At 44.7% G+C, this 21,950-nt stretch overlaps 10 protein-coding genes across 10 annotated transcripts; 3 read left to right on the top strand and 7 right to left on the bottom strand.

Moving 5' to 3' along the window:
* Positions 1-798: 798 nt before the first annotated feature.
* JR316_0008251 (Spore development regulator VOSA) lies at positions 799-1,910 on the bottom strand (the record flags this gene model as incomplete). Its single annotated transcript, XM_047893966.1, has 6 exons — positions 799-878; positions 936-1,033; positions 1,094-1,348; positions 1,451-1,588; positions 1,643-1,769; positions 1,799-1,910. The coding sequence occupies 6 exons, from the start codon at positions 1,908-1,910 to the stop codon at positions 799-801; spliced, it is 810 nt and encodes a 269-aa protein (XP_047747281.1).
* A 687-nt stretch (positions 1,911-2,597) lies between these two features.
* On the bottom strand, positions 2,598-3,514 carry JR316_0008250 (Mitochondrial import inner membrane translocase subunit tim23; the record flags this gene model as incomplete). The annotated part of the gene is made up of 4 exons (XM_047893965.1): positions 2,598-2,680; positions 2,736-2,846; positions 2,910-3,053; positions 3,211-3,514. 4 exons carry the CDS (start codon positions 3,512-3,514, stop codon positions 2,598-2,600), a joined length of 642 nt encoding a protein of 213 aa, XP_047747280.1.
* Positions 3,515-3,742: 228 nt separating this feature from the next.
* On the top strand, positions 3,743-4,833 carry JR316_0008249 (uncharacterized protein; the record flags this gene model as incomplete). The annotated part of the gene is made up of 7 exons (XM_047893964.1): positions 3,743-3,908; positions 3,970-4,167; positions 4,217-4,291; positions 4,348-4,394; positions 4,429-4,585; positions 4,644-4,726; positions 4,777-4,833. The coding sequence occupies 7 exons, from the start codon at positions 3,743-3,745 to the stop codon at positions 4,831-4,833; spliced, it is 783 nt and encodes a 260-aa protein (XP_047747279.1).
* A 208-nt stretch (positions 4,834-5,041) lies between these two features.
* JR316_0008248 (Transcription factor bHLH140) lies at positions 5,042-6,215 on the bottom strand (the record flags this gene model as incomplete). The annotated part of the gene is made up of 5 exons (XM_047893963.1): positions 5,042-5,574; positions 5,637-5,661; positions 5,721-5,802; positions 5,879-6,033; positions 6,105-6,215. 5 exons carry the CDS (start codon positions 6,213-6,215, stop codon positions 5,042-5,044), a joined length of 906 nt encoding a protein of 301 aa, XP_047747278.1.
* A 309-nt stretch (positions 6,216-6,524) lies between these two features.
* On the bottom strand, positions 6,525-10,994 carry JR316_0008247 (Sorting nexin-41; the record flags this gene model as incomplete). Its single annotated transcript, XM_047893962.1, has 19 exons — positions 6,525-6,662; positions 6,716-6,868; positions 6,922-7,389; positions 7,445-7,578; positions 7,631-7,877; positions 7,930-8,196; positions 8,250-8,318; positions 8,375-8,717; positions 8,792-8,916; positions 8,979-8,988; positions 9,031-9,219; positions 9,276-9,695; positions 9,752-9,888; positions 9,955-10,062; positions 10,117-10,191; positions 10,245-10,662; positions 10,720-10,816; positions 10,875-10,925; positions 10,982-10,994. 19 exons carry the CDS (start codon positions 10,992-10,994, stop codon positions 6,525-6,527), a joined length of 3,462 nt encoding a protein of 1,153 aa, XP_047747277.1.
* Positions 10,995-11,458: 464 nt separating this feature from the next.
* On the bottom strand, positions 11,459-12,743 carry JR316_0008246 (uncharacterized protein; the record flags this gene model as incomplete). Its single annotated transcript, XM_047893961.1, has 4 exons — positions 11,459-12,114; positions 12,172-12,301; positions 12,350-12,391; positions 12,582-12,743. 4 exons carry the CDS (start codon positions 12,741-12,743, stop codon positions 11,459-11,461), a joined length of 990 nt encoding a protein of 329 aa, XP_047747276.1.
* A 536-nt stretch (positions 12,744-13,279) lies between these two features.
* Positions 13,280-15,489, bottom strand: JR316_0008245 (VMS1-like protein; the record flags this gene model as incomplete). Its single annotated transcript, XM_047893960.1, has 5 exons — positions 13,280-14,257; positions 14,316-14,483; positions 14,533-14,639; positions 14,696-15,151; positions 15,201-15,489. 5 exons carry the CDS (start codon positions 15,487-15,489, stop codon positions 13,280-13,282), a joined length of 1,998 nt encoding a protein of 665 aa, XP_047747275.1.
* Positions 15,490-15,744: 255 nt separating this feature from the next.
* On the top strand, positions 15,745-16,844 carry JR316_0008244 (Phosphomannomutase 1; the record flags this gene model as incomplete). The annotated part of the gene is made up of 7 exons (XM_047893959.1): positions 15,745-15,828; positions 15,886-16,006; positions 16,062-16,230; positions 16,281-16,343; positions 16,399-16,435; positions 16,488-16,679; positions 16,737-16,844. 7 exons carry the CDS (start codon positions 15,745-15,747, stop codon positions 16,842-16,844), a joined length of 774 nt encoding a protein of 257 aa, XP_047747274.1.
* Positions 16,845-17,260: 416 nt separating this feature from the next.
* Positions 17,261-17,649, bottom strand: JR316_0008243 (uncharacterized protein; the record flags this gene model as incomplete). Its single annotated transcript, XM_047893958.1, has 2 exons — positions 17,261-17,532; positions 17,589-17,649. 2 exons carry the CDS (start codon positions 17,647-17,649, stop codon positions 17,261-17,263), a joined length of 333 nt encoding a protein of 110 aa, XP_047747273.1.
* A 1,002-nt stretch (positions 17,650-18,651) lies between these two features.
* Positions 18,652-21,369, top strand: JR316_0008242 (Pyridoxamine 5'-phosphate oxidase family protein ustO; the record flags this gene model as incomplete). Its single annotated transcript, XM_047893957.1, has 8 exons — positions 18,652-18,835; positions 18,891-18,989; positions 19,042-19,151; positions 19,207-19,584; positions 20,329-20,530; positions 20,605-20,703; positions 20,755-20,864; positions 20,920-21,369. The coding sequence occupies 8 exons, from the start codon at positions 18,652-18,654 to the stop codon at positions 21,367-21,369; spliced, it is 1,632 nt and encodes a 543-aa protein (XP_047747272.1).
* Positions 21,370-21,950: the final 581 nt, after the last annotated feature.

The raw sequence follows: 21,950 nt of genomic DNA, 5'->3' as shown, positions 1-21,950 counted from the left end.
AAGGTTTTAAAAACAAATTTTGCGGATAACAAATGACCCATGTGTACCAAGCCCCTCTGCACTCTGTTCTTGGGAGTCTCCAGACTAAACGTTGCACTATCCACGGTTGACACAACATAACAGTATCAATCTGTCATATCACTGCAAGGTAATCTTCCATCACTCCTCCGAGTTCGCCTTACACTCGTGGGTGTTGATAAAATAAGAGGTGCAGGATATACCGGTTGTTATGCTCGTGTAGACGTGATTGACATTCTTACGGATGCAGTGTTGACGCATCTCAATGTCTACCTTCAAGCAGGCTATGACGGTTAGCTAAAACAGCTGCACATCGTCGTAATATTATGCGGCTCACCAAAATCCATGACTATAGCTCTGTGCTGTGACGTCATTGATAAAGGCACCATGTTATGCTATTAATAGAACATTTCAGAAAAGAGAAAAAACATATACCCGTTGCCGATGGTTTGTATATACACTACTAAGTTCTAATTGCTGTAATCGCTTCGCATATAATCTTTCATTCGTGATGTCAACGCTCAAAACAAATTTTAAAGAAGCATAGATTGACAAGTCAAACGGTACAAATTTGAAAACGTGCTGCAAAAACCATGCCAAACGGAGTACAGATAGGATTTCGAAAGTACAAATTGTTGCTACACTGTGGACAGGAATTATGAACGAAGGTGAGACCTTTTAAAGTTAAGTATACACATAATTCAGGGTCATGAAATTTCGTCACGAAGTGATCGAAAGGTTTTCCTTTGACTGAACCACCCTGAAAGAGTGATTTAATGATCACCGGTGAGGTGGGTAGGAGGCGTTTGCAAACATTCGTGCACCCTGTCGAATGAAACTTTGAGATAAGCGCGTTGAGGCTTTGTAAGAAACGTATTAGTTTTCGATTAATTGACGGGTGAATGGAATCAACACACGCGCAACGATGTATTCATGAAGAGGGAGCGCATCGAATGGCCTGGTCCGGGCTTCAGCGAGGTATGTACCATGTTCAGCTAGGCCCGGTAATCCAGAACTGAATGCAAGCATTATCACCAAGTTCGCACGTCTGTATGCTACTATCTCTGTAACTTACTTGCTAAGTCTGGAAAGGGTGACCTGAATTTGATAACGGCCGCGCAGGCGGATGCTGACATCAGGGAAGAGAAAGAACAAACCCGTGTTTCCCTGCAAGTCTTCTAATTGTTCCACAGTAGAAACAAGGTGCCCGTAAAGCGTAGGTGGATTTTGTAAAACGCCTCTCCCAATGAATGAACCCATGTCAAGGGCAGTCGCACCGTCTCCAGAATATAATGACAAATGCGCAACAAGGAACGGTAACTCTGCCACTCTAAAAAAAGAAAAGCATTTGGAAAGTCGAACAAAAGAAATGACAGTCTTCAGTCAGACCAACGATTAATTGCCCAGCGAGTAATCGAATCAAAATACCTACGGAATGACGGAGTTGCGAGATGAATCTCTGACTGTCAATCTTGCAATAATTGGCGGGGTTAAAGGCACTCTGGATAGATATGCCGCCCCAAATTCCGCTGTCCTTAGTGGATGCTGCACAATTTCTAGTTCGTAAGACCTAGATCGATTTAAGGACCGACACCAAATAATTGTGGTGAAACGACCAACCTACCTGGTGTGCGGATCAGCCAACAGTGAGGACACTTGAATGCGAGGTTGCGAACGAGCAAAAGACACAGGAGAAAATGAAGTCAGATCTGCCAGTGAACTTTGACTGGAGGGAGGGCTTTGGGTGGAGGCTGATGTACGAGATGAAGATGTCAGTGACCCAATTGAGGACTGTGGTGACGAATATCCACTACTGCAACAAGAAGGTTGAGGGTGCGTTGAAGAATTACGACATTGACCCAAGTAGGATTTATGCCCTGATAGTTCCCCATGATGGTCTTTTTTTCGATGCCAGTGAATGGAAGTAGGCAAGGTGATTGGTTCGGACGTATATTGCAAGTAATTGGAAACCTTCACGATCCAGTGCCAGAAAAGCTTTTACGATAGAATCTCTCGGTTGAGAGAAGCATAATTTTTAAAGGGTAGTTAGAAACAGACCTTAGTGTTAATACGGCGGGTGGATCCACGTATAAGTTTGGTTTCGTCTGATGACATGAGAGGGCATTTCGACTCGTAAGCATTATGAACATGAAAGGTTATACATAAAAAATTTGCAGTGATAACGGAAGGGAGGAGGTCCGAGTCAACCAGTGACATCGTCGGGCAATAGACGATGCTAGCTCGAAGAAAAAAATTGGGAGTTACTGGAGGACGATCCCATGTTGGAGACGAGAACATTTATAGTACCCAGTTGAGGAACGGCATTGAATCTGATATGCTCGAAACAAAAACTAAGCGACTCATCATCTATAAATTTGGAAGTATGTCAGCGATTACAAGACCATATTAAGGTTCATCTACCGCCAAATTGCTGGGAACAATCTTCTGAAAGCGCCTGGTAAAACAAACCATTGACTGGACTTTCATGCATGTAACTTCGGGAAACTTCACAGATCTTGCAAGATTCGAGAGCCGGGATAAGGGAGGAATTAAGGTTGTAGATACATTAGGAAATCCTATCAAATGTTCTTTTTCACATAACTCCAGATTCCTGCCATGCCTGACACTAAAGTAGCAGCAGCAATGGCCGGCTTGATGCCAGCTGACAAAAGAAAAACAAAGATGAGAAAAGGCCAGAAGTTCGTCAAGAAACGTACCAGTGGATTTGAATAAGGCGCCTGTCACTGCGCCAGCTGCCATGCTGCCTGCTGTGTCATGTTTTCCTCTCAATGCGTCAATGGAAGAATTAACCCCATTGTACATAAGGGCTAATAAAATGCGATTTCAATGGACCTGCGGCATCAAGTTGATCGGTAATGGTGGAAGCTTACCCATTACTCCGGCCGAGTTGCCAATGAAAGTACCTCGACGAGTAACAGAGTTCAGGATGCTGTTGATCCGTAGTCTCGTATTTGATACGGCAAGTGGCCTTCGAGCACCTTCACGCACACCCCACGCACCGCCAAGGGCCAAACCTGTAGAAAAGTGTGAACATGTGACAAAATAGAACAATAAGAGGCCTAAACATGGGTCTTTGGGGATGTTAAGATAAGGTGAGATGTTTAGGAGAAAACGAGGCCTTAAGCGAACATAGATGCTCCAAAAGAGTAATTTGAAAGAGATTCAACTCACCACCGAGATACATGGTACCCGTCCCATAACAAAGGTCGTCACTCCACCCCCTGGAGGGTATTGCCGTACCAGCTCCAGGAAGTTCGCTTGTCTTGTCATCATCAAGAAGTAGGTAGTCTAGTTTATCCCCCAAGTCAGCTAACGGGTGAAGCCTGGCGGGGTCGTATGCCGCCATGAGCAGGTCGGAAGATGTAACAGCATTTTCTGGTGACGCAGAACCTTCCGTACGTGAAAAAGTGGCAGTTCGGAGGACGTCAGTAGGGTTTTGAGATGAAGAAGCTTCGGAATGCGAGTTTGAGGCCATTGGAAAGGAATGAAACTAGAAAAAAGGACAGAAAAGCTGGAGTATTAGGGATGGACCTAACAGAGCTGCTGGTGACGGAGAACTCTCAAAAAAGTGTTACAAATTTCAAAGACCGCGACACGCCAACGAAGAAGCCCGAAGGTCACGTGGTTATCACACAATGCCGAACGCGTTTGCCATTCACCACTTCCACTTTCTTTGTCCGCATAGCTTGGTACAGCAATATAAATGGCCTCTTCTCTTACTTTGAGAGTAGCTCGACGGATTCCAAGTCTACTCAACGTGTCGTTTAAAGCTTCGACACCGTCAATACACCCGTTATGTCGAAAAATAACTTTTACCTCTTCTCCTTTCACCCAGAACGGAGTTGTTGGAAAACTTCAGACTTCAAAACGTCAGTACAATATTATGAAATTATTCAACTTTCAATCATCTGATTCCTTGTTTACCTTCAGGATGGGCGTCATCTGTTACGCCGCAGTCTTCTGCTTCAGACCCAGCCGAAGCTGAAGCTTTGCGTTGCCTCGAACAGGGAACCGCCAAGTTAGAAGACGGAGACGTTCAAGGAGCAAAAGAACTTTATCTACGAAGCTGTGAAATTCATCGCAATGCCAGCTCATTATTTAATTTGGGAGTCACTCATTTCCATCTTAGTAAGTGGAATTTAGTTGTGAATGCAACTCGCGTAGTAAACTCCAACAGAGGAATATGATGATGCTATTGCCGCATGGAAGGAGTCTATATCAATGCAGCCTTCAAGTGCTGATGCTCACACAAGTGAGTAATCTTCTAATACACATTCGTCAGTCTGATTTTAATTATGACTTTCATAGATCTCGCAAGTGCATACCTACTGACTACAGGCAAGAGGGATCGTTCTGTATATCGTCAACAATCTCATCTTCCCTTTGTAGTGTCTAGGCCGGACCTTGCCTTACATCATTTGGAGTAATTCAAATATTATCACTGAAATGTACACACGGCTGAAGAAAATCCTTCATAGGATCGCCTCCTCTCTGTCCCCGGAGGACGCGGAAATCGCGTTCAACCACGCCGCCGTTCTGGAAGCATGTATGTGCTGCTGTGCCCGCCATGTATGCCGTCATATTGACAAATCAATGAATTGAAGCCAACAGGCTGGAAGAAGCTCTCGAAAAGTACAAGCTCGCTGAACAATTTGGTGTCTCCCGCGCCGTCATACATATCCGAAACGTATGTTCGGTATCATTTATATTTTATACAATTTCTCATAATCTCAATAGATTAGCGCCAAGATTCTAATGCAGCGGACAGCCTCATCCGAAAAGGTGGATGGATGATTACGACTTTGTGCTACCAGGTCATAGGGTGCCCGGCATTGCTCACCGTGTCATTGGGAAGATTATCTTTATTATATTGCTCCTATGGAAATCGATTGCAGTATAATTTGGAGCGAAAATAGTTTTTATAATCCATTTCCAGGCACAAGATTTCCGCATTTCGCCTGATGGACCATAATAGCGCAAAAATTATCGACCTACATTGTTGTCATTCAATTACGAAGGGATCCTGTATTGAGCCACTCCCTTGACCCACGCTCATTATTGAGTTACCTTGATCCCTGTGAACCCCAGAAGGATACCGCACTTGCCCGCATTCTGTTCCATTTATGCCCAAATTCTTTGCATGATGTGATGGACTCAGTTGATTTTCATTAGTCGGCCCGACATTGGAATAGTTCTCGCGGCCTCGACCATGGTTGGTAGGATTGAAAACGGGGTGATTGGGCGTTTGCCATTTGTTATGACGTCCACGAAGAGAATTCCCTCGAGCAGACGGGTGCGCTGTTCCGTAATTGCCTCGATGCGATCCAGGTGTAGGTATAAGCGATGAACTTTTCACTCGCATTAGGGTCTCGGTGATATCGGAGCGAGTATAAACGGGAGAACTATGGTCGGATGGTTTGACATACAGAATTCTCTGGAAGCCTTCATGGGTGGCGGGGTACTGAAAATCTGCGTAGAAGCGCGAGAGGATGGATAGCCCTTGCTCTGGGCTTTTGATCGTGGGGTGGAAAGCTCCTGTTTTCAATTCGGAAGTCTATTAGTGATTATCCAACATATTCTAGCATTTCGATTCATACTATGCCGGAGACGTTCTGCGCATATCTTTGTAGGGAAGTTGTCTTAGGATTTGTAACGATATATGATATCAAGCCAGTACAGACCTCGTATGGAGTGTCAAAGACAATAACCCATACCTCAGTACCGGGAAATTCGCGGGCGATCTTAATCCAATATGACCTTTGCCTTTGTAAGTTTTGTGATTAGTTTTCCAAATCAGTCATGTATGAAGTATACCTGGAAAAGCAACAGCGGGACTCACGCAGCGTTAAAGTTTGTACGGTCAATACAGATAGAAAGCCCTTGATTTAGAGTTTGTCGCGCTAATTGTTCTACTGCGCGTCGGTCGCCCAGGTCGTCTTGATTGCATCTGCGAAACTGTGGATAGTGTTTCTGCAACGCAATTGCGAAGGTTGACTAACATTGGTCATACAAGCGTCTGTCATAATACAGTTCAAACAGACAAATCGAGGACAAGGAAACTTTACCTTGCCGGAAGCGACTAGTCCACATAAGATCAGAACGATCTTGCCACCAGGGATCTGGAACTCTGAACTTTCCACAACATCTGTGGCTGCAGTCCGGGGGGATGCCGACATGATTGTTCTGGTTTTGGTTGTAGTACAATTACAGTTTAAATAAAACAGTTTAGATTTGATAAGACTAAAATAGTTCTTACTTCTCACAAACCTAAAGATCTAATCGGTAAGCATTTACATCAGTAGTCAGTCATATTCACGGCGCTAAGAAAGACGATCCGGGCCCGGCTAGTCAATGACAAGTGTGGTAACTGAATTTAAGGACGATAACGCATAGTAAAAAGGTATTTCATTCATATTGTTGCATCTGCGATAGCGGCAGAAACACCTCTCGTCCGAGACCAACCAGCTCAATCCCCATGACTGAGGTCAGCGCCCATTGACGGTGGAGGATGAGTTCCTTCTCGCAGAAGGCCCTTCAGGTATTTCAGCAGGTGGCGGAGCTTTGTTGGGATGATCAGGTATCTTCTCAATCTCTCTTTTGGCTTCTTCCCAAGCATCCAGATTCTGAAAATGACGTGAGCGAGAAACACCATGGTGGTAAGTGTGAAGAGACTTACTTTCTTGCACCAATCTCTGTGACTCCGAGCCATAGATATAGCCATCTCTCTTAAATCTGCTACTTTCTGGCGCTGGAAACGGTCTAAATCCGCCTGGATGGTGGAGCTAGAATACTTGAGATCCTGGGCCGCTAGATGAAGTGCATCTTCCAGCTGGTATGACATGGCATTAACAACCCAATAATACCTTGAGCAAGTAAACGAACCTGGGAGATGTTTTCTCGCGTTTTTGTTATTCCATTCCGGCGTGCAGTTTCGGGATCCACATCCATCATACCGTGCAATGTATAGCTCAATGCATTCAGTAGACCCATCCCAGGCGTTTTTGTTCTTCGACGTGCAGGGTTGGGTCCGGGGTGCGGTGGCAGGTAAGATGAGTTAAGATTCGGCGTACTACCTTCCCCGTTATCTTCTGTTTCTCCTTCAGATCTTGGATTGACTGGAGGCCCCGATCCGTTAATCCTCCCTCTTCCAAGTGCCTCCTCCAATCGTCGTGCTTCACGCTCACTCTTCTCAAGGTCTTCCAATTGCTCCTTCTTTGTCTCGAGGGCATCCTGTGTCATCTCATATTGTACATGCTTCTGATGACGGTAAGCGAGGAGTTTCTTAATAATAGCCGCAAATTGGGTGTACTCGTGTAATGGCTCAGCCCAGTTTTGCTCCAGGTCTTGCAACTAAATGCATATTTTCACTGAACAGGAGTGAAACCATACATGCGAAGGAACTTACCAATTTGGTCGTTGACATGTACGTAGCGTCCACAGCTTGTCCTGTTTTCTCAATCGCGCTGGCCAAGGCATCTGCTTCATTTAAACTGAATCCATTGAGAGCAGCACCAAGATCTGCATGGTCTTGTGCATAATCTAAGGGAAAGATGGTTAAATCGTATCACTTCCGTACTGAACTGGCACACACCTGACCATCTCTTCACAACACGACGAGTAACCTTTTCCATTGGACCTCCAACATGATTTGCAAATTTGTGAGTGAAAGCTTCGGAATCGAGGAAGCGTTGATCGGGGTGACGAAGTGGATGCGCAGACGAGGGATTAGGGAGAGCAGCATAAGCTGGGGAAGCATTCTGATCTGTAGGATTGTGTGAAGGAGCTTTCAATATGTTTTTAGGAAGAAGGGATAACGGAGGTGAGTTCAGTACTTCCGCCTACTTTTGTTAATAACAATGAGGCGACACGACATGAAAGAGAATTACTCACCCAGGATACCTCTCCATCAAGGAAGCGATGGAAGACGTGTTCGTTTGAAAGAATTGGGTGTCGTGCGAGGCGATTCAAAAATGTCTGAAGCAGTCGCTTCCTCTTCGAAATGAGAGTTGCGTCTTCTTTAGCCTTGCCTTGCTTCACAGCATAATCGCCGATTGTTTGCTTCGAGGGAATTGGTGGCACGATAAGAGTGGGGTATAGTCGAGATAAATTCTCTCGGAGACTCTCAAACTCAGAGTACCTGTGCCGAGCCTCTGCATTCTGTATCAAAGATGTCAGCCTTAAACAGTGAGAGCAATAGATGAGAAACGCACTCCTGTCCGGATGACGTATGTTATATATGGTGAGTTAGAATTAACAGAAGTTTTCTGAGCGTCAATGATCTGTAGTGAAGAAAGGTTAAATACGCAGAATTTCAGTGGCTCTTTTGTGCTCTTACCAGGATTTCAACGTCATCGCCAGAATGAAGGACACGGTCGCGAGTGCAGCAAAAGTCCGTTTTGTAGTTGACATGGGCTTGCTTGTGCGACCCAGGGCTCGGAAAGGGTGGTCGGTTAGATATTGAAGGAGAAAGCTGTCGTGTAGTATGAGGAGGAGATGGCGGTTCATAGAGACCTACTTGGGACGTTGACGACGTCTCCGATGTGATATGGTCGGCCCCTTCGTGCTCAAACGGATTTTGCTCTTCGTAATCATCCAGGGCGTTCATATTTCCAGATTGTGGACTCGAATTTCGGCAGACTGATAGACTAGTGTTCACTGTACGTGGTAGGCTCTGGAGTCTGTCAAAGCGTTCGGATTGGAGTTGAAGCTAAAGTTAGAGCAGTCACTGTTCACCAATCCCGTCACTTCTTACCGAAATGAAGCAACGACGACAAATTCCTTAATACGGAGGCGTATGGACAATATTCGTGGTGTAGAAGGGACCTTTATCGTCGAACGAAAGTTATGTACTGCGGGATGTGTTAAACACTTTCGATACTATGTCTGTATTTGGCTTTGTTCCACTTCAGTGGCGAATTGATGTCAATGCTCGGCACGACTCTTGAGGGGCTATGTAATTGTCAATACTAGAGACAGCAAACTACAATCTACCCAAACACCCTGAATCCACCAAGTTCAACAGGTTTATCTACTGGGACATCTTCAGAATTTATCTCAATACCCTCAAATCCTTTTCCTAGCAGAGAAGCAAATAATTCGTCAACTTGTTCTTCGTGCCATGCACCAGCCGAATTGGGAACCGGGACCATAAAATTTTGAAGTTTCTCATGAACCTCGTATCTGTAAATGCATCAGAAATAAACCCCTACAAAGCAGGTACAGAGGCGGAAACGAACCGAAGCTTTCGTCCTTTGCTCGCTTTGGTGTCAACTTTCTTCTTTGCCTTCTTCTGCTTCTGAATGACCATCCAATCTTCGTTCTTCGTTCCATTACCCCGGGAATCAATTATATCTCTCAATAATTTCTGATAAAAGTCGGTATCGTCGAATACTTCAGCATCCAGTGCATCTTCTTCATCTTTGTCCGTTTCTTGTTGATTCGCACCAATCCTCGACTTCTTAACTCTTGCCACTTGGGTGCGAGCCAAGAGTTTGTCATGCTCGGCAAGGTTTTCGTCAATGAGTTGGACAACAGATTTCAGACTTTGTGATCCTTTCAAAAAGGTCCCACGGTTAGAGGGTAGGAGCACTGAAGGAGCGACTGCTTGGATTTTCGATGACCATTTGGATAATGTCTGAAGGAGGTATGGGTGGAAACTTTAAAAAAATCCTTAGGCTGGGGTGAGCTACTTGCAGACATATAAGCTGCTTACACTTGTTCTAAGACGACGACATTCGCTGAAGCAGCGGAAACTGAATCACTGTACTCCTCGATGGAAGGCGCTTCGGCGTCCAGTCTTCGGCGTTTCCGAGGTGGCAATTCAACAATGTTATTTTGTTTTAAAAGATTCTACAAGTGCAATGAATACTACGTTAGGAGGAGTCAATAAGTCTCTATGAGAGGGATTACACTGACTTCTTGTAACTCTAAAATTTCGTCTGCCAATGATGAAGCTTCGTTCAGGAATCCTGAAATTGCATCATAACATGATGCGTCTTGAAGATATGCCTTTATTTCTGAAGGCTATTTAGGTGGACGTCAGGGTATAACAAGTTTGAGAATAGTAGTCCGACATACTGGGGGAAGTCTGTTTGCAGATAATATTGACTTTTGAAGACGAATTCGCGTATCAAGAAGGGTATCCCAGACAGCCTGAAATGAACCATAAATTGAACACAAGAGATGGGATTAAGATGTTAACGCACTATCTGCCTTTTGATTGCTTGCCCTTTTGTCAAGTCATTCTCTCTAGTCTTTTTCAGGGTTGAGGCTAGATCCTCAAAATTCTCTCGTCCCACTTCGGTTTGTCGTTGCTGAGAGGATTTAGAGATAGACGTTTCTCCTTCAGAATCCTCACTTTCTTCTGCTTCGCTCTCTGAGGGTTCCCGATCCGCTGATTCCCAGTTCTGGCTACCCTCATTTTCGCTATTTTCTGAAGGAATTTCGTCATTGTCATCTTCCCGCTCTTTTTGTCCTCCATCCTGTCCATCTTCTTCTTTTTCTTCTTCTTCTTCATCTTCATGTCCATCGTCAGAGTCCTGTAGCAGTTGACTCCTCGATACCCGTATACCCTCGTACTTTGGATGGGCAATGCTAGGTAATTTGTTTCGAAGATCACTTGGCCTAAGAATATAAGGATCAGACGATCATCCATAACCTCAAAACATATGGTATACGCACCCCACATCGACGTAATGTTCCCGAGACCCCGTTAAATCTATGCGCATATCATCATTTATTTCAGCTCCCTGCGATTGTAAATCTTCTGGGTCATAATCTGGTCGAGATTAAGCTTTAGAGTGCATTTTAACACACTGATATTGGAGGACACGCACCGGCAGGAGCGGGTTCCTCAAGCTGAGCAATTTGTTGAGCTAACGATATGCCTGAGTGTATTAAAAGAGTTAATAGCTGATAACATGGAATTTTATCAATGGCATACGTGTCGGAGCCATGGAAAAGACCTGAAACCCTTTTCTTGAGCAAGATCAAGAACGGGCAAGTATGACGCGAAAGAATGAAAAACGAAGCAGGGGCAAAGAAAATATTCTGGAATGCCTTATTGGGCACGCCTCAGACCCATTTGTTTCATCCTCAAAACGATGCCAAATAACGCGTCGCGTAGGGTACGCGCCCATATCTTACGCATATCTACGATTAATTAATGTTTGTTTGATTTCCTTTACTGAAGTAGCGTATCCAACCTTAAAAGAGTAGCAATTATGCATTGTAGTATGAATGATGATGGAATATAATGATGGTTGCATATTATGCGTATAGTTTATTGAGAGCGTTGTCTAGAAATGATGTCGGATGTCAATTGTTGAGTGAACCACATCATAATATGAAAGTCGTATGTCGTGCGCTAAAGTATGGAGTGTAAAGAAAAATCCAAGACAACGAGTGTTCTTTTAAGATGTCAACTGGAGGCACCTGCTGTCGAGTCGTTTTCGTTTTCGTTTTCACATCCCCCTTCACCCTCGTCCTTCTCGTCCTCACTACTTGTAAACACAAATTCACTTTCGTGCTGGCGCCGCCAAGCGTCATATAGAATGGTAGCAGGAAGTACACGATGCCCGTATTCGTTAGGATCAAGTTGGGGTTGCGGACGCGCCAGATCGTAATGAGGTCCTTCGGGACGAATAACACACTGTTCTGCAGTCAAAAATTTGGGGAGAATCTGATCGCCTTGCTTGATATATTGAATTTCAAGGTCATCAAACTCAAAATCGTGCGCTTCGTCTGGAGATTCTTCCCTCGGCTTTGGCTTAACCTCCCATGAGTCCATCTTTGCAAGTTTCTTCGGTGAGCTGTTCACTCCATTTTCATTGACCAAATTCTTAGGTGTGGATGGGCGACCTCGCCATGAACCTTGAATTGCTGGGAGAATTACCAATCCTGGTAGAACAGATGTGGGAAGCGGAGGAATTTCCACGTGTATGGGATAGAAGGGCTTCCATGATGGCTGGAGAAGGGGTGACGGACGAGTTACGATCGTATCCAACACTTCAGGATGTTCATCCATAAAATGTTTCTCTAGAGCAGTATGTCTTGTAAAAGATACAGAATTGCATCCTGATAAACAATTAGGCTACTGCATTTCTAGTTTATGCAGAAAGGGTAAATTCATGCCTTTTATAGGACATTGGAGCGCCGAACGATTTAGGTGTGAATGCTCGAGATGCTTGATCAGGTCGTTGTAGGAAGTTGGTGTGATGCCGGAGGCTAGAGAGCAGCGAGGTAGTCGACAACCATAAGTGTTCTGATATTTTATTTAGAGGTGAGCATTGATGCAATCAAATAAACTAACCTTGTTCTCATGGCGGTACTCTCTGCAATGAATAAGTAGATGCTATAGAGGATATTGTGAGCTGATGTTGAGATGTTGTGGTCAATGAGAGAAGGTCATGTGACACTCAACAAAGGTAAATGAGTTTCAACAGGAATCTGAAGCAGAACGAAAAGTATAATGTTTCCACTCCATTCACAGGAAGAAAAACATGCCCATAAAATCAAAAAAGATATAAAGGGCCTATACACACCTTTAAATATGCCTGCCAGCTAGTGAGCATGATCCTACACATGACAGGTTTGTTGAAATGACCAGTAATGTTCCATTCACATTGCCAGCCAGAAGGTCTGATCAGATCTTTTGAAACATTCACAACATCTTCTTGACATAGCCTGACGGTGGATGTAGGCATAGCATATCCTTGAATATCCACACAGATCTTCTAACAAAAGTTGAACAAATCTTTAGAACTCCAGAGCAGAACAAAGACCCAAGTGACCGTGTTTAGTTGTGAAAGATTGGAGGATTCAGTGTAATTATATTGTAGAGTGTTTAGAGATGTGTTGAAAGTTGTGTTGTTGTGGGTCCAAGTATTTGAGGAATGAAGCACACACACAAGCACTGTGGGGGAAAGATGCAAGAATGGACAGAGAATGGATGGCAGAGCCTCGCTGTTGCTGAACAAATCCATATTTCCTCTTTTGGACCACAACTTTTTGCAGGAATATAAAATCACAATAAAGGGAAGAAGGAAGTTGTAAACAATACAATTACTCTGTAACATATGATAATGATGAGTGTGGTGTTCTAGAACTAGCTCAATCACAGTCTGTGTAGATTAATGTCAACAACTTGCTAACATGAATTGATGATCAGGTCTGAGTCAGGGCTATCCAAATTATTAATATTGAAAGTTCTACCACTTGCCCTATGTTATTAGTACAGCATCTAGCTTGTCTGCAAACCTTTCAACCGTGCCTCAGCTGCTCTCGCTCGACGTTCCCGCTCTACTTTCGCTCTCATTTCAGGAGTAAGTCCTGTGATCCCCTGAGCGGCACCCGATCCACCTCCGAGCCGCCGCGACGTTGAATTCGAATCAACGATTTCGCGTACTGTGGGTTTGGTTTCTACTACTGGTGGTGTAATTGGTCTGTCCTTCTGTTTCTCCCGCTCCTTTGCCTCGCGTTCCTTAACCCGATCTTTCAATCCTTTTCGTTTGGCCTTTTTCTTTTCGTCGCGCTCATGCTCCATGTCATGACTCAACGCGCTTGGGACATGAGCGGCACCCAACCAGTCCCACCAATCCGGATGCAAGGCGGCACAACGTCTGAAGACATCCCGAATGGCTTTAGTACGACCAAGGTCGTAAGCCGTTTTTTGTGAGCCCACTGGAACGGAGCGGAGTAAATCTGAGTCGTCAGACTTGTTGCCTACGTTGACATTCTCCTGTTCATGTCCTGCCGTTATAGAGTCATGTCCTGCCGTTATAGAGGGGAGAGGGATTGTTGGGTCTGCACGAGCTTCTTCCAGTAACCATTGTACCATGTCTTCATGCCCATACTGAACAGCGAGTTGCAGAAGTGTTGCTCGTTTTTCTCCTGTCCATTCTGGAATCCTTGCATCAACCCCACCAAGTGCTTCACCTTCCCTGGCAAAGAACGATTTCAAAGCTTCGAGGCGCCCCTTGATGGCCATTTCTAGCATGCGATTCCATTTTTCGCGCAAAACCTCCTCCTCTTTCGAGAGCTTCGGTTGCCTTTGCTTGGGTTTTTCCGGCGGCGTTGCTTGAACTACTGTCGGTACTGGTTTAGGCTTTGTCAGGGAAGCAAGATATGCTTCATCTTGTTCACGCAGTTCTTCTTCGGTATAATGTGATATTTTGAAGCGAGTAAGTTCCATCAGACATCGTGTCAGTTCGGATTGTGTCTGTTAGGGAGTAAACCATCAATATCTTGTAAAAATGGAATAGTTAAATAAGTTGTACCGGTCGACGCGTTGGAAACGGAAACGTTCTCAATCGCTCATCCCGATGACTGAAAGGCGCATCATCGTAGTCGTAGAATATTCTGCGATTAGATGTGCTTGCACGGATCCATATCCTCTCACATTCAACCAATTCGTCTTTCCATTCCTGGAGCAAGCCTCGAATATCCTAGGTTTCGATGAGATATGGAATTGAGAGATCAACCTGAACCACATACATCTTTCAGGGCCTGCTCACCATAACGTCGAAGTAAAGCCCCAGCACTATTGGCGGGTCCTTTGGCATTATCGTTGGTTGACTGAGATCCACCCTGTTTCCGTCGAGCTGTTAACGTCGCGGTCAACAAATGCAGAACACGAATATCTGGTAAGAGTTCTCACTAGTGTATCGATGAAATGTTTTGTGCAGAAGGACTTCAGTGTCCGGTTTGGGTCTCTTGGGTCTCTTTTTCCGCGACCTCTGTCCTTCGCTCGGTTCTTCATCTTCATCCTCATTTTGACTGACTCTGACCACTGCTCCGGCAAAATGGCCACCAGCGATCATAAACAGAGCCCATGTCCGTCCTTCCGGTCGCCTTTGTTGAAGATTCTTCAGCTCCGAGAGGTATTGGGTTGGTTCTGTCTCTAGAGGGAAAATAGAGCGATATATTCCAAGTTGTGTGGATGGTGGAGAGTGAAACCATGTAAGAGCAGTGACAGGTAGGCTTTTTATTGAGGAATCAGGGGAAGGAGATCGGGTGTTTAAACGCTTTGTCTTCCCAACTAAGGCATTCACGGCGTCTGAATTTTCATCTTCATCATCTGAGGACGCTGATCCAGATAAGGAATCGTCCAGTCCTACAAAAAATTGTCAGCATGACCAAAGCAGTGAAATAAGAATATAGACCTTCAATTAGTTGAGCAAATGTTGCTTCAGAGACGGTTTTACCGCCGTTCAACCGCGTCTTGACATTGTATCGGTGCCAATCCGACCGAAAGTGGGCACGTTGTTCCTCAACGTCCAGAAACGCTATGCCATTGCAGATAGCGCATGCTCTGGGGCCAGATTTTGATGTAATTACGGTAGGTTCTGGTGTATGGGATCGGGAAGCGACTTTGTTGACAAGATTACGCGGCGTCAACGACTCTAAGAGTTCAGGTGGGAGAGAAAAGATGTGATATTGTGATGTCTGCATAACTGGTATACCTTTATGTGTGAGAAATTACTTCAGGCCTATGAGGGAGTCGGTATATAACGGAATGAAATTTGAGATAATGACGGACGCGACAACTTCAGATGACTTGCCCAAGGTACTTACAATACTGGCTCGATAGCCGGAGATTGCCGATTCATCTCGAACCCCGATTTAGGAAGTCCCAACGAACGAACATTGTTCGAGGTGCGCCATACCCGTTCAATACCCTTTAACACCCCGCCACAACGCGTCAAAATGGTATCCGAAGCATTTTCTAACAGGCCTCTGAAGAAATTGTGCTTGTTCGATGTCGATGGTACATTGACTCCTGCACGTCAGGTTTGTTCTTCCCCTGGCTCTCCTAAATGCGCTGCAGTTTCTCATCAATGCCTACAGTCTGCATCGCCAGAGATGATTGAAACATTAGCGGCTGTGCGCAAGAAGTTGGCGATTGGTTTTGTTGGCGGGTCTGATCTTGTGAAGATCACTGAACAGCTCCAAGTTGGGTCGGAAAATAGTCAGTGAACCGGAGAGTGTTTGCATGCGTTGACTCTGACATACTGTGTCTACAGTTCTCGACGAGTTTGATTATGCGTTTGCGGAGAACGGGTTGACGGCCTATAAGCTTGGAAAACAGCTTCCATCCCAGTCATTCATCAATTTCTTAGGCGAGGAACGCTACAAGAAACTGGTCAATTTCCTTCTTCATTATATCGCCGACCTTGATATTCCAATTAAAAGGTATGTTTTTCGTGTAACGGTGCTGTAAGATATCTCAGCATTGCGGATAGAGGCACATTTCTGGAGTTCCGTCGAGGAATGTTGAACGTTAGTCCCATTGGTCGCAATGCATCGTCGGTGTCTTTCATATCCTTTGCGGAGCCCCTAATTAACTGGAAATGGACATAGTATACAAGAACGAAATGACTTCGAGTTATTGGACCTCGTGAGTAGTTTTCTGTATTGACCTTAACACATACCAACCTATTTTATGTTAGAAAAATGGCTACAGGGCAACTCTTGTCCAAACTTTGAAAGAAAAGTTCCCCGATTATGGACTAACTTATTCCATTGGCGGCCAAATCTCCTTTGATGTCTTCCCAAATGGATGGGATAAGACCTTTGCTCTTGGTCTCGTAGCAGATGAACAATTTGAGGAGATTCATTTCTTTGGTGACAAGACTTACAAGGTGAAACTGAAAGAACTTTTTGTTTTTTGCAAAGAACCTCATTTATGCTTGAAACAGGGAGGAAATGACTACGAGATCTATACAGATCCCCGAACAATTGGGCACGCAGTCAAAAGTCCTGCAGACACCATTCGAATTCTCAAGGAATTGTTCCTTCAAGATTGAAAAACATGAAGTGGATTTGTAGCATTCAATACCTAAACCCAATTTCAAATGCAAATACCTCTCCGGTGATTGATACGTGTTACGAATCTCTCGCGGTACTGAATTATTAACTGTGATATATATCGGGTTTCTGTCTATTTACTTCGCATAGGCATGTAGGTTTGTTTTTTTCCTTTGGTTTTCTAAGCAGACATAGAGGGGATACAAGTTCTAAAAATACAAATAGGCAGACAAGATACTAAAGCTACAGATGGAGGAGACTCAAGAGGCTGGTCATATCGATACAATGTCGAGAATGCTACACAACCCAAAGGAGGAATCCAAGGGTCGAAAGACGATGTGGTGGTATCCAAGGAAATGATGGATCATGGAGGTTTGCGTGAAAGCGTTGTTGAAATCGAAGAGGTTACTGGCACTCAGTGCTTGGAGACCCATGCACTCCAGAGACTCTCATAGCGTTTCTGGTGGCGAGAGCTGTACTCGATGTACTTGGAAAACGCCTTTTTGGGAAGCTCAAGCATGCCTTGGGAGGCGATGCGGCTGGCGTCCATGGGCGGGAGGACAGTCAAAAGATCGGAGGAGCAGATGCGCGCAATGGGGACCTCGGTGGGGAGGAAAACGCCCTCTCCGAAGGGTGTGTAAGTGCGGACCTCGAGATATTTCTCGCGTGTGGTGTGTGTGCGCGCAGCTATGAGCATAGAATAAGCTTGGTTGCTATTACGGATAGCATGCGCTGATAATTACCTTGAACGATCATGACTTGGTTCTTGACAAGAGCCACAGCGATGCTTCCGTCGGCGAACATGGTGGTGGTGTGGTGGATTATGGGTATGTATGGGTATTATATAGCTCGTAAACGAGTATGAAAACTGCCGCTTTAAGTCTGTTGGAAAGAGTGACAAGAGACGGAGGCAATCAGAGGGCTTGCGATTGAAGGCCTCGAAGGTGGAAAAGCAAAAGCGCTATGGATTTGATCATAATCCACACAGTACCTTTATAGATTGCCAGGTTATTGTTTTCTCTCCGGAGAAGCATTGACAGATTCACTGAGCGAATATTGTAGAACAAGGCACCTAGTGCCGGCCAGCTTCCGGAGATTGAACTAGTGGATATTTCGTGTTCCAGGTATCACCGGAGCGAGCGGACAAGGGAAAGGGCATGAGGTAGCGCGAACAAGGTAAGAAGCATAGTGGCGTGCCTTATTTAGATGAAGGCACAAAGTAGACTCTCTGTTTGGCTTGAAAGTCTACTTACAACGAACAAACACTTTCCTCTCCTTGACTCTTACTGCATCTGTCATTACCTATGTTCTTGTACATTATCTTTCACTTTATGCACAGTCACTCTCCCATAGCTTTTCCCCCGCTTCAAGTCGACGCCCAATCTACAACTCCAAGATTCCTATCGGAAAAGACTCGGTTCTCAGGCATCCCCGATTCCTGTTCTTTCCTATTGTTCGACGATTGAACAATAAACGTTATACAATTAGGTCACTCGGTCTCTTCTGTTGTATCGGATTTCTTGCGCCTCTCTTGGATGCTTGCTTTGTATCAATACGAGTTGCACCATCGTCGAATGAGCTCCAGCCCTTGGGTTATTTTCTCTTCCAGCATCTACGGCCTGTCAGTTACCGCCCCACTGTATTCCGTCTCACTCCACCCTGAAACGTCAGCCAGTTATTTTGGCTTTTCGCTACCGAAGCAGCAATATGGATATGATTCATGATCTATGTATTATGTATAGCATACACGCTCTAGATCTTGAATCCGTTTAACCTCAAGCTAACTTCCTCTCTCGACGGTACAACATGAAGACCTTCACTGAGATGCCGCCGTTTGTGATTTCCTTCATACAAAAACAGCATATGTTCTGGGTGGCTACGGCGCCTCTTTCTGCAGATGGACATGTTAATCTTTCACCAAAAGGATTATCTGGTACTTTTCATATCAAAGATGAAAACACCGTTTGGTATGAAGATATGACTGGTAGTGGTATGTAAATTTGTCCTCGAATGTTTCGAGTCGCTCTAATTTGACCTTGGCGTAGGCGTCGAGACCATTGCACACTTGAGAGAGAATGGACGGATGACTATTATGTTCTGCGCATTTGAAGGACCTCCTCAGATCGTGAGGCTACATGGACGCGGTAGGACTTCGTATCGTAAACCGTGTTGAAAGCACTTTAATCAGCATTGTAGGCAAAGTTTACGAGTACGACTCGTCGGAATACAACAAACTTATTCCTCTGAACGAAAGGCAGCCGGGCTCACGGTCTGTCATCATGCTACACATACACAGAGTGGGGACGGTGAGTCGATTATGCTTGGGATTGGTGAAGTTACGTCATAAATCATTACACATAGTCCTGTGGATTCTCTGTTCCGTTCTACACCTTCAAAGGCGATCGCATGCGCCTTCATCAATATTGCGCCAAGTCAGAACGAGCAGATCTGGCAGCGGCTGACGCATCTCAGCCAAGTTTGAATGGACTCGCGACATCATTCCCCGACGAGATTGCAGACAATGGCGTCAGGCGCTACTGGGCAGTTCTCAATAAAACCAGTATTGATGGTCTTCCTGGAATCCAGGATGCACATAAATCGAAGACGCTCTTCGACCGCGATATTGCTAACAAAGAGTGGAAACAAGAAAGCCTCTCGCGCGCAGCACACCAGCAACATTCGCAGCATCAGACTCTCGGGGTGACAACCTGGGTAGACCCAAAACTTTTTGTTGCACTTGTGCTTGGTGCTTTGACTACTGGATTATGGCGCAACATTATCGCGTCATTGTTCCAAAAGTAAACCAATGGTAAAATTTTAGAAGACCCTTCAGATCGGAAGACGCGCACCAACGCGCACTCAGCTTACCCCCGCTTGAAATGAATGCAACAGTACTGTTTAAGTACTGTTTAAGGTCACATATTTTCTAAATGTATGATAGAAAATCATTTTTGCAATACTATCTTGTAGCTTGTGCGCGACTCAAGGCAGACCCCATAAAATTTATGCTTCAGACGTTTGCGTCGCATATAATTTATAATAATCCATTCAATCTGTTTGCGTCGCGTCTTCAAAGTGTCCATCAAATCCATCAATCCAACGCGATCGGTCACACTGTCGTGCGATCACGCGACGCATCACTCCAGCTTAGCCCTCCAACTCATCCTTAACAGTCCCTAACTCAACCACTGTATTGACTCGACCTCTCTGGGACTTTTTCTTGTTCTCGATTTTTTAATCACGTCAAATCATAAAAAAAAACAGTGAAAATGCATCTGTCGCAGGTTTGAGTCTGAAAATCGGGTTTCTTCTCCGATAACGGAGTAAAGAAGGGTTCAGGTGACAAGACCTCCAGTCAACAAGCAAATGGGCATATGATTCAAATCTCACTCGAACAAATGACTCAGATTGTTCTTCGAGCGTCTATAAACGTACTATACGTTTGTTCTTGTATTCAACCTTCACCACCGCGGCTACGTTTAGCGATACGTGAACAACATGGGAAAGACCTTCGACGAGATTCCTGCATTTGTTGTTCCATGGATACAGAAACAGCGCATGTTTTGGGTTGCTACGGCTCCTCTCTCCAAAACTGGTCACGTCAATGTCTCTCCCAAAGGCTTTGCAGGGACTTTTCACATCGTTGACCAGAAGACAGTTTGGTATGAAGATATGACTGGCAGTGGTACGTCATCCGTACTCCTAGCTTTCCTTGTACTTACAATGTATCTTAATTTGGCTTGTACTTATCTACCTCAGGAATAGAGACTGTTTCACATTTGAGAGAAAATGGAAGAATGACCATTATGTTCTGTGCGTTTGAAGGACCACCTCAGATAGTCAGGCTGTTCGGACATGGTAAGAGCAGAATTCACCTATTGATTCGTCCATCCTTGACTGTCGTCCCAGGAAAAGTCTTTGAGTTTGATACCCCGGAGTACAATGAACTTGTACCATTGGATAAACGGCAGCCGGGGTCCCGCTCAGTCATTGTATTGGATATCCACAGAGTGGGAACTGTAAGTAAATCATATGTCACCTTATTTTGAAAACGCACGAATAATTATTATCTAGTCCTGCGGGTATTCAATTCCCTTCTACTCCTTCAAAGCGGAACGTATGAGACTGCATCAGTTTTTCGCAAACAAGGAAATGGCAGATATTGAGGCTGAAGTCAATGCTACGAAGATTGGGGAAGACCAGGATGATAGCAAAGGCGAACAGCCGCGATACCCTGTCACTGAGAATGGAGTCAAAAACTATTGGCTTGTCAGAAACAAGGAGAGCATCGATGGCTTACCAGGAATTCAGACGGCTTATAAGTCCGGTACTACGTTTGATCGGCGAATTTCATCCAAGGAATGGAAACAACAAAACACGTTCATGGACGCGTTACGAGCTAAATTGATGCCCTATATCACGAATTGGATAGACCCAAAGCTTTTATCGGGCGTTGCGCTGGGTGTGGCTGTCAGCGTGCTTTGGAATAGTCTTACTAAAGGGTCGGGAAGAATAATGGTCTAGTTAAATGTACGAGGTGTGTAAATCCTCAACATTTATCTAGTGACTAATCGTTCACTGACCTTGCTTCTAGTTGTACTATTTTGGCACCGTATGTTTGTACCGAGTGTCTCCAGATTGTTTCTAGACATGACGCCAAAGAAAATACTCTTTTATCATGGGCATGTGCGGGTCATCGCATATCTGGTCTTTGGTTCACTCGTACGCACTGATATCAAGGCTGTTTAAGAACTACACGTTTTCTTATCTCTTCAAGGCCGTTCACAGAGCTATGTATACACATTTGTTTCGCAGATCACCCTTCGAAAGCCGCATGGTCTTCTCTTCATAGCCTCGGTGTACACGCTTAGCAAGCTTCGGATAAGGTCATCATAGTATCTCATGCCCTTTACCGGAACACAGGACTACCCATTTTCTCATGGCGGCGCGGTCGAATTGCCTGGAACATATAAATAGGACGTCAAATATTCAAAATAATCGCGTAAAGGATTGGTAGGGCAGCATTACTTATCAAACCCATGTGGTTTATGCGACGAAGGTCGATCTTTTGCAGTTGTGCATATATATTATAGATAGTAAATGAC

Source organism: Psilocybe cubensis, chromosome 7 (assembly GCF_017499595.1).
Source record: "Psilocybe cubensis strain MGC-MH-2018 chromosome 7, whole genome shotgun sequence".
Taxonomy (NCBI): Eukaryota; Fungi; Basidiomycota; class Agaricomycetes; order Agaricales; family Agrocybaceae; genus Psilocybe; species Psilocybe cubensis.
The sequence above is the reverse complement of the archived record's forward strand: the minus strand, read 5'-3'. Positions and strand labels throughout refer to the sequence as shown.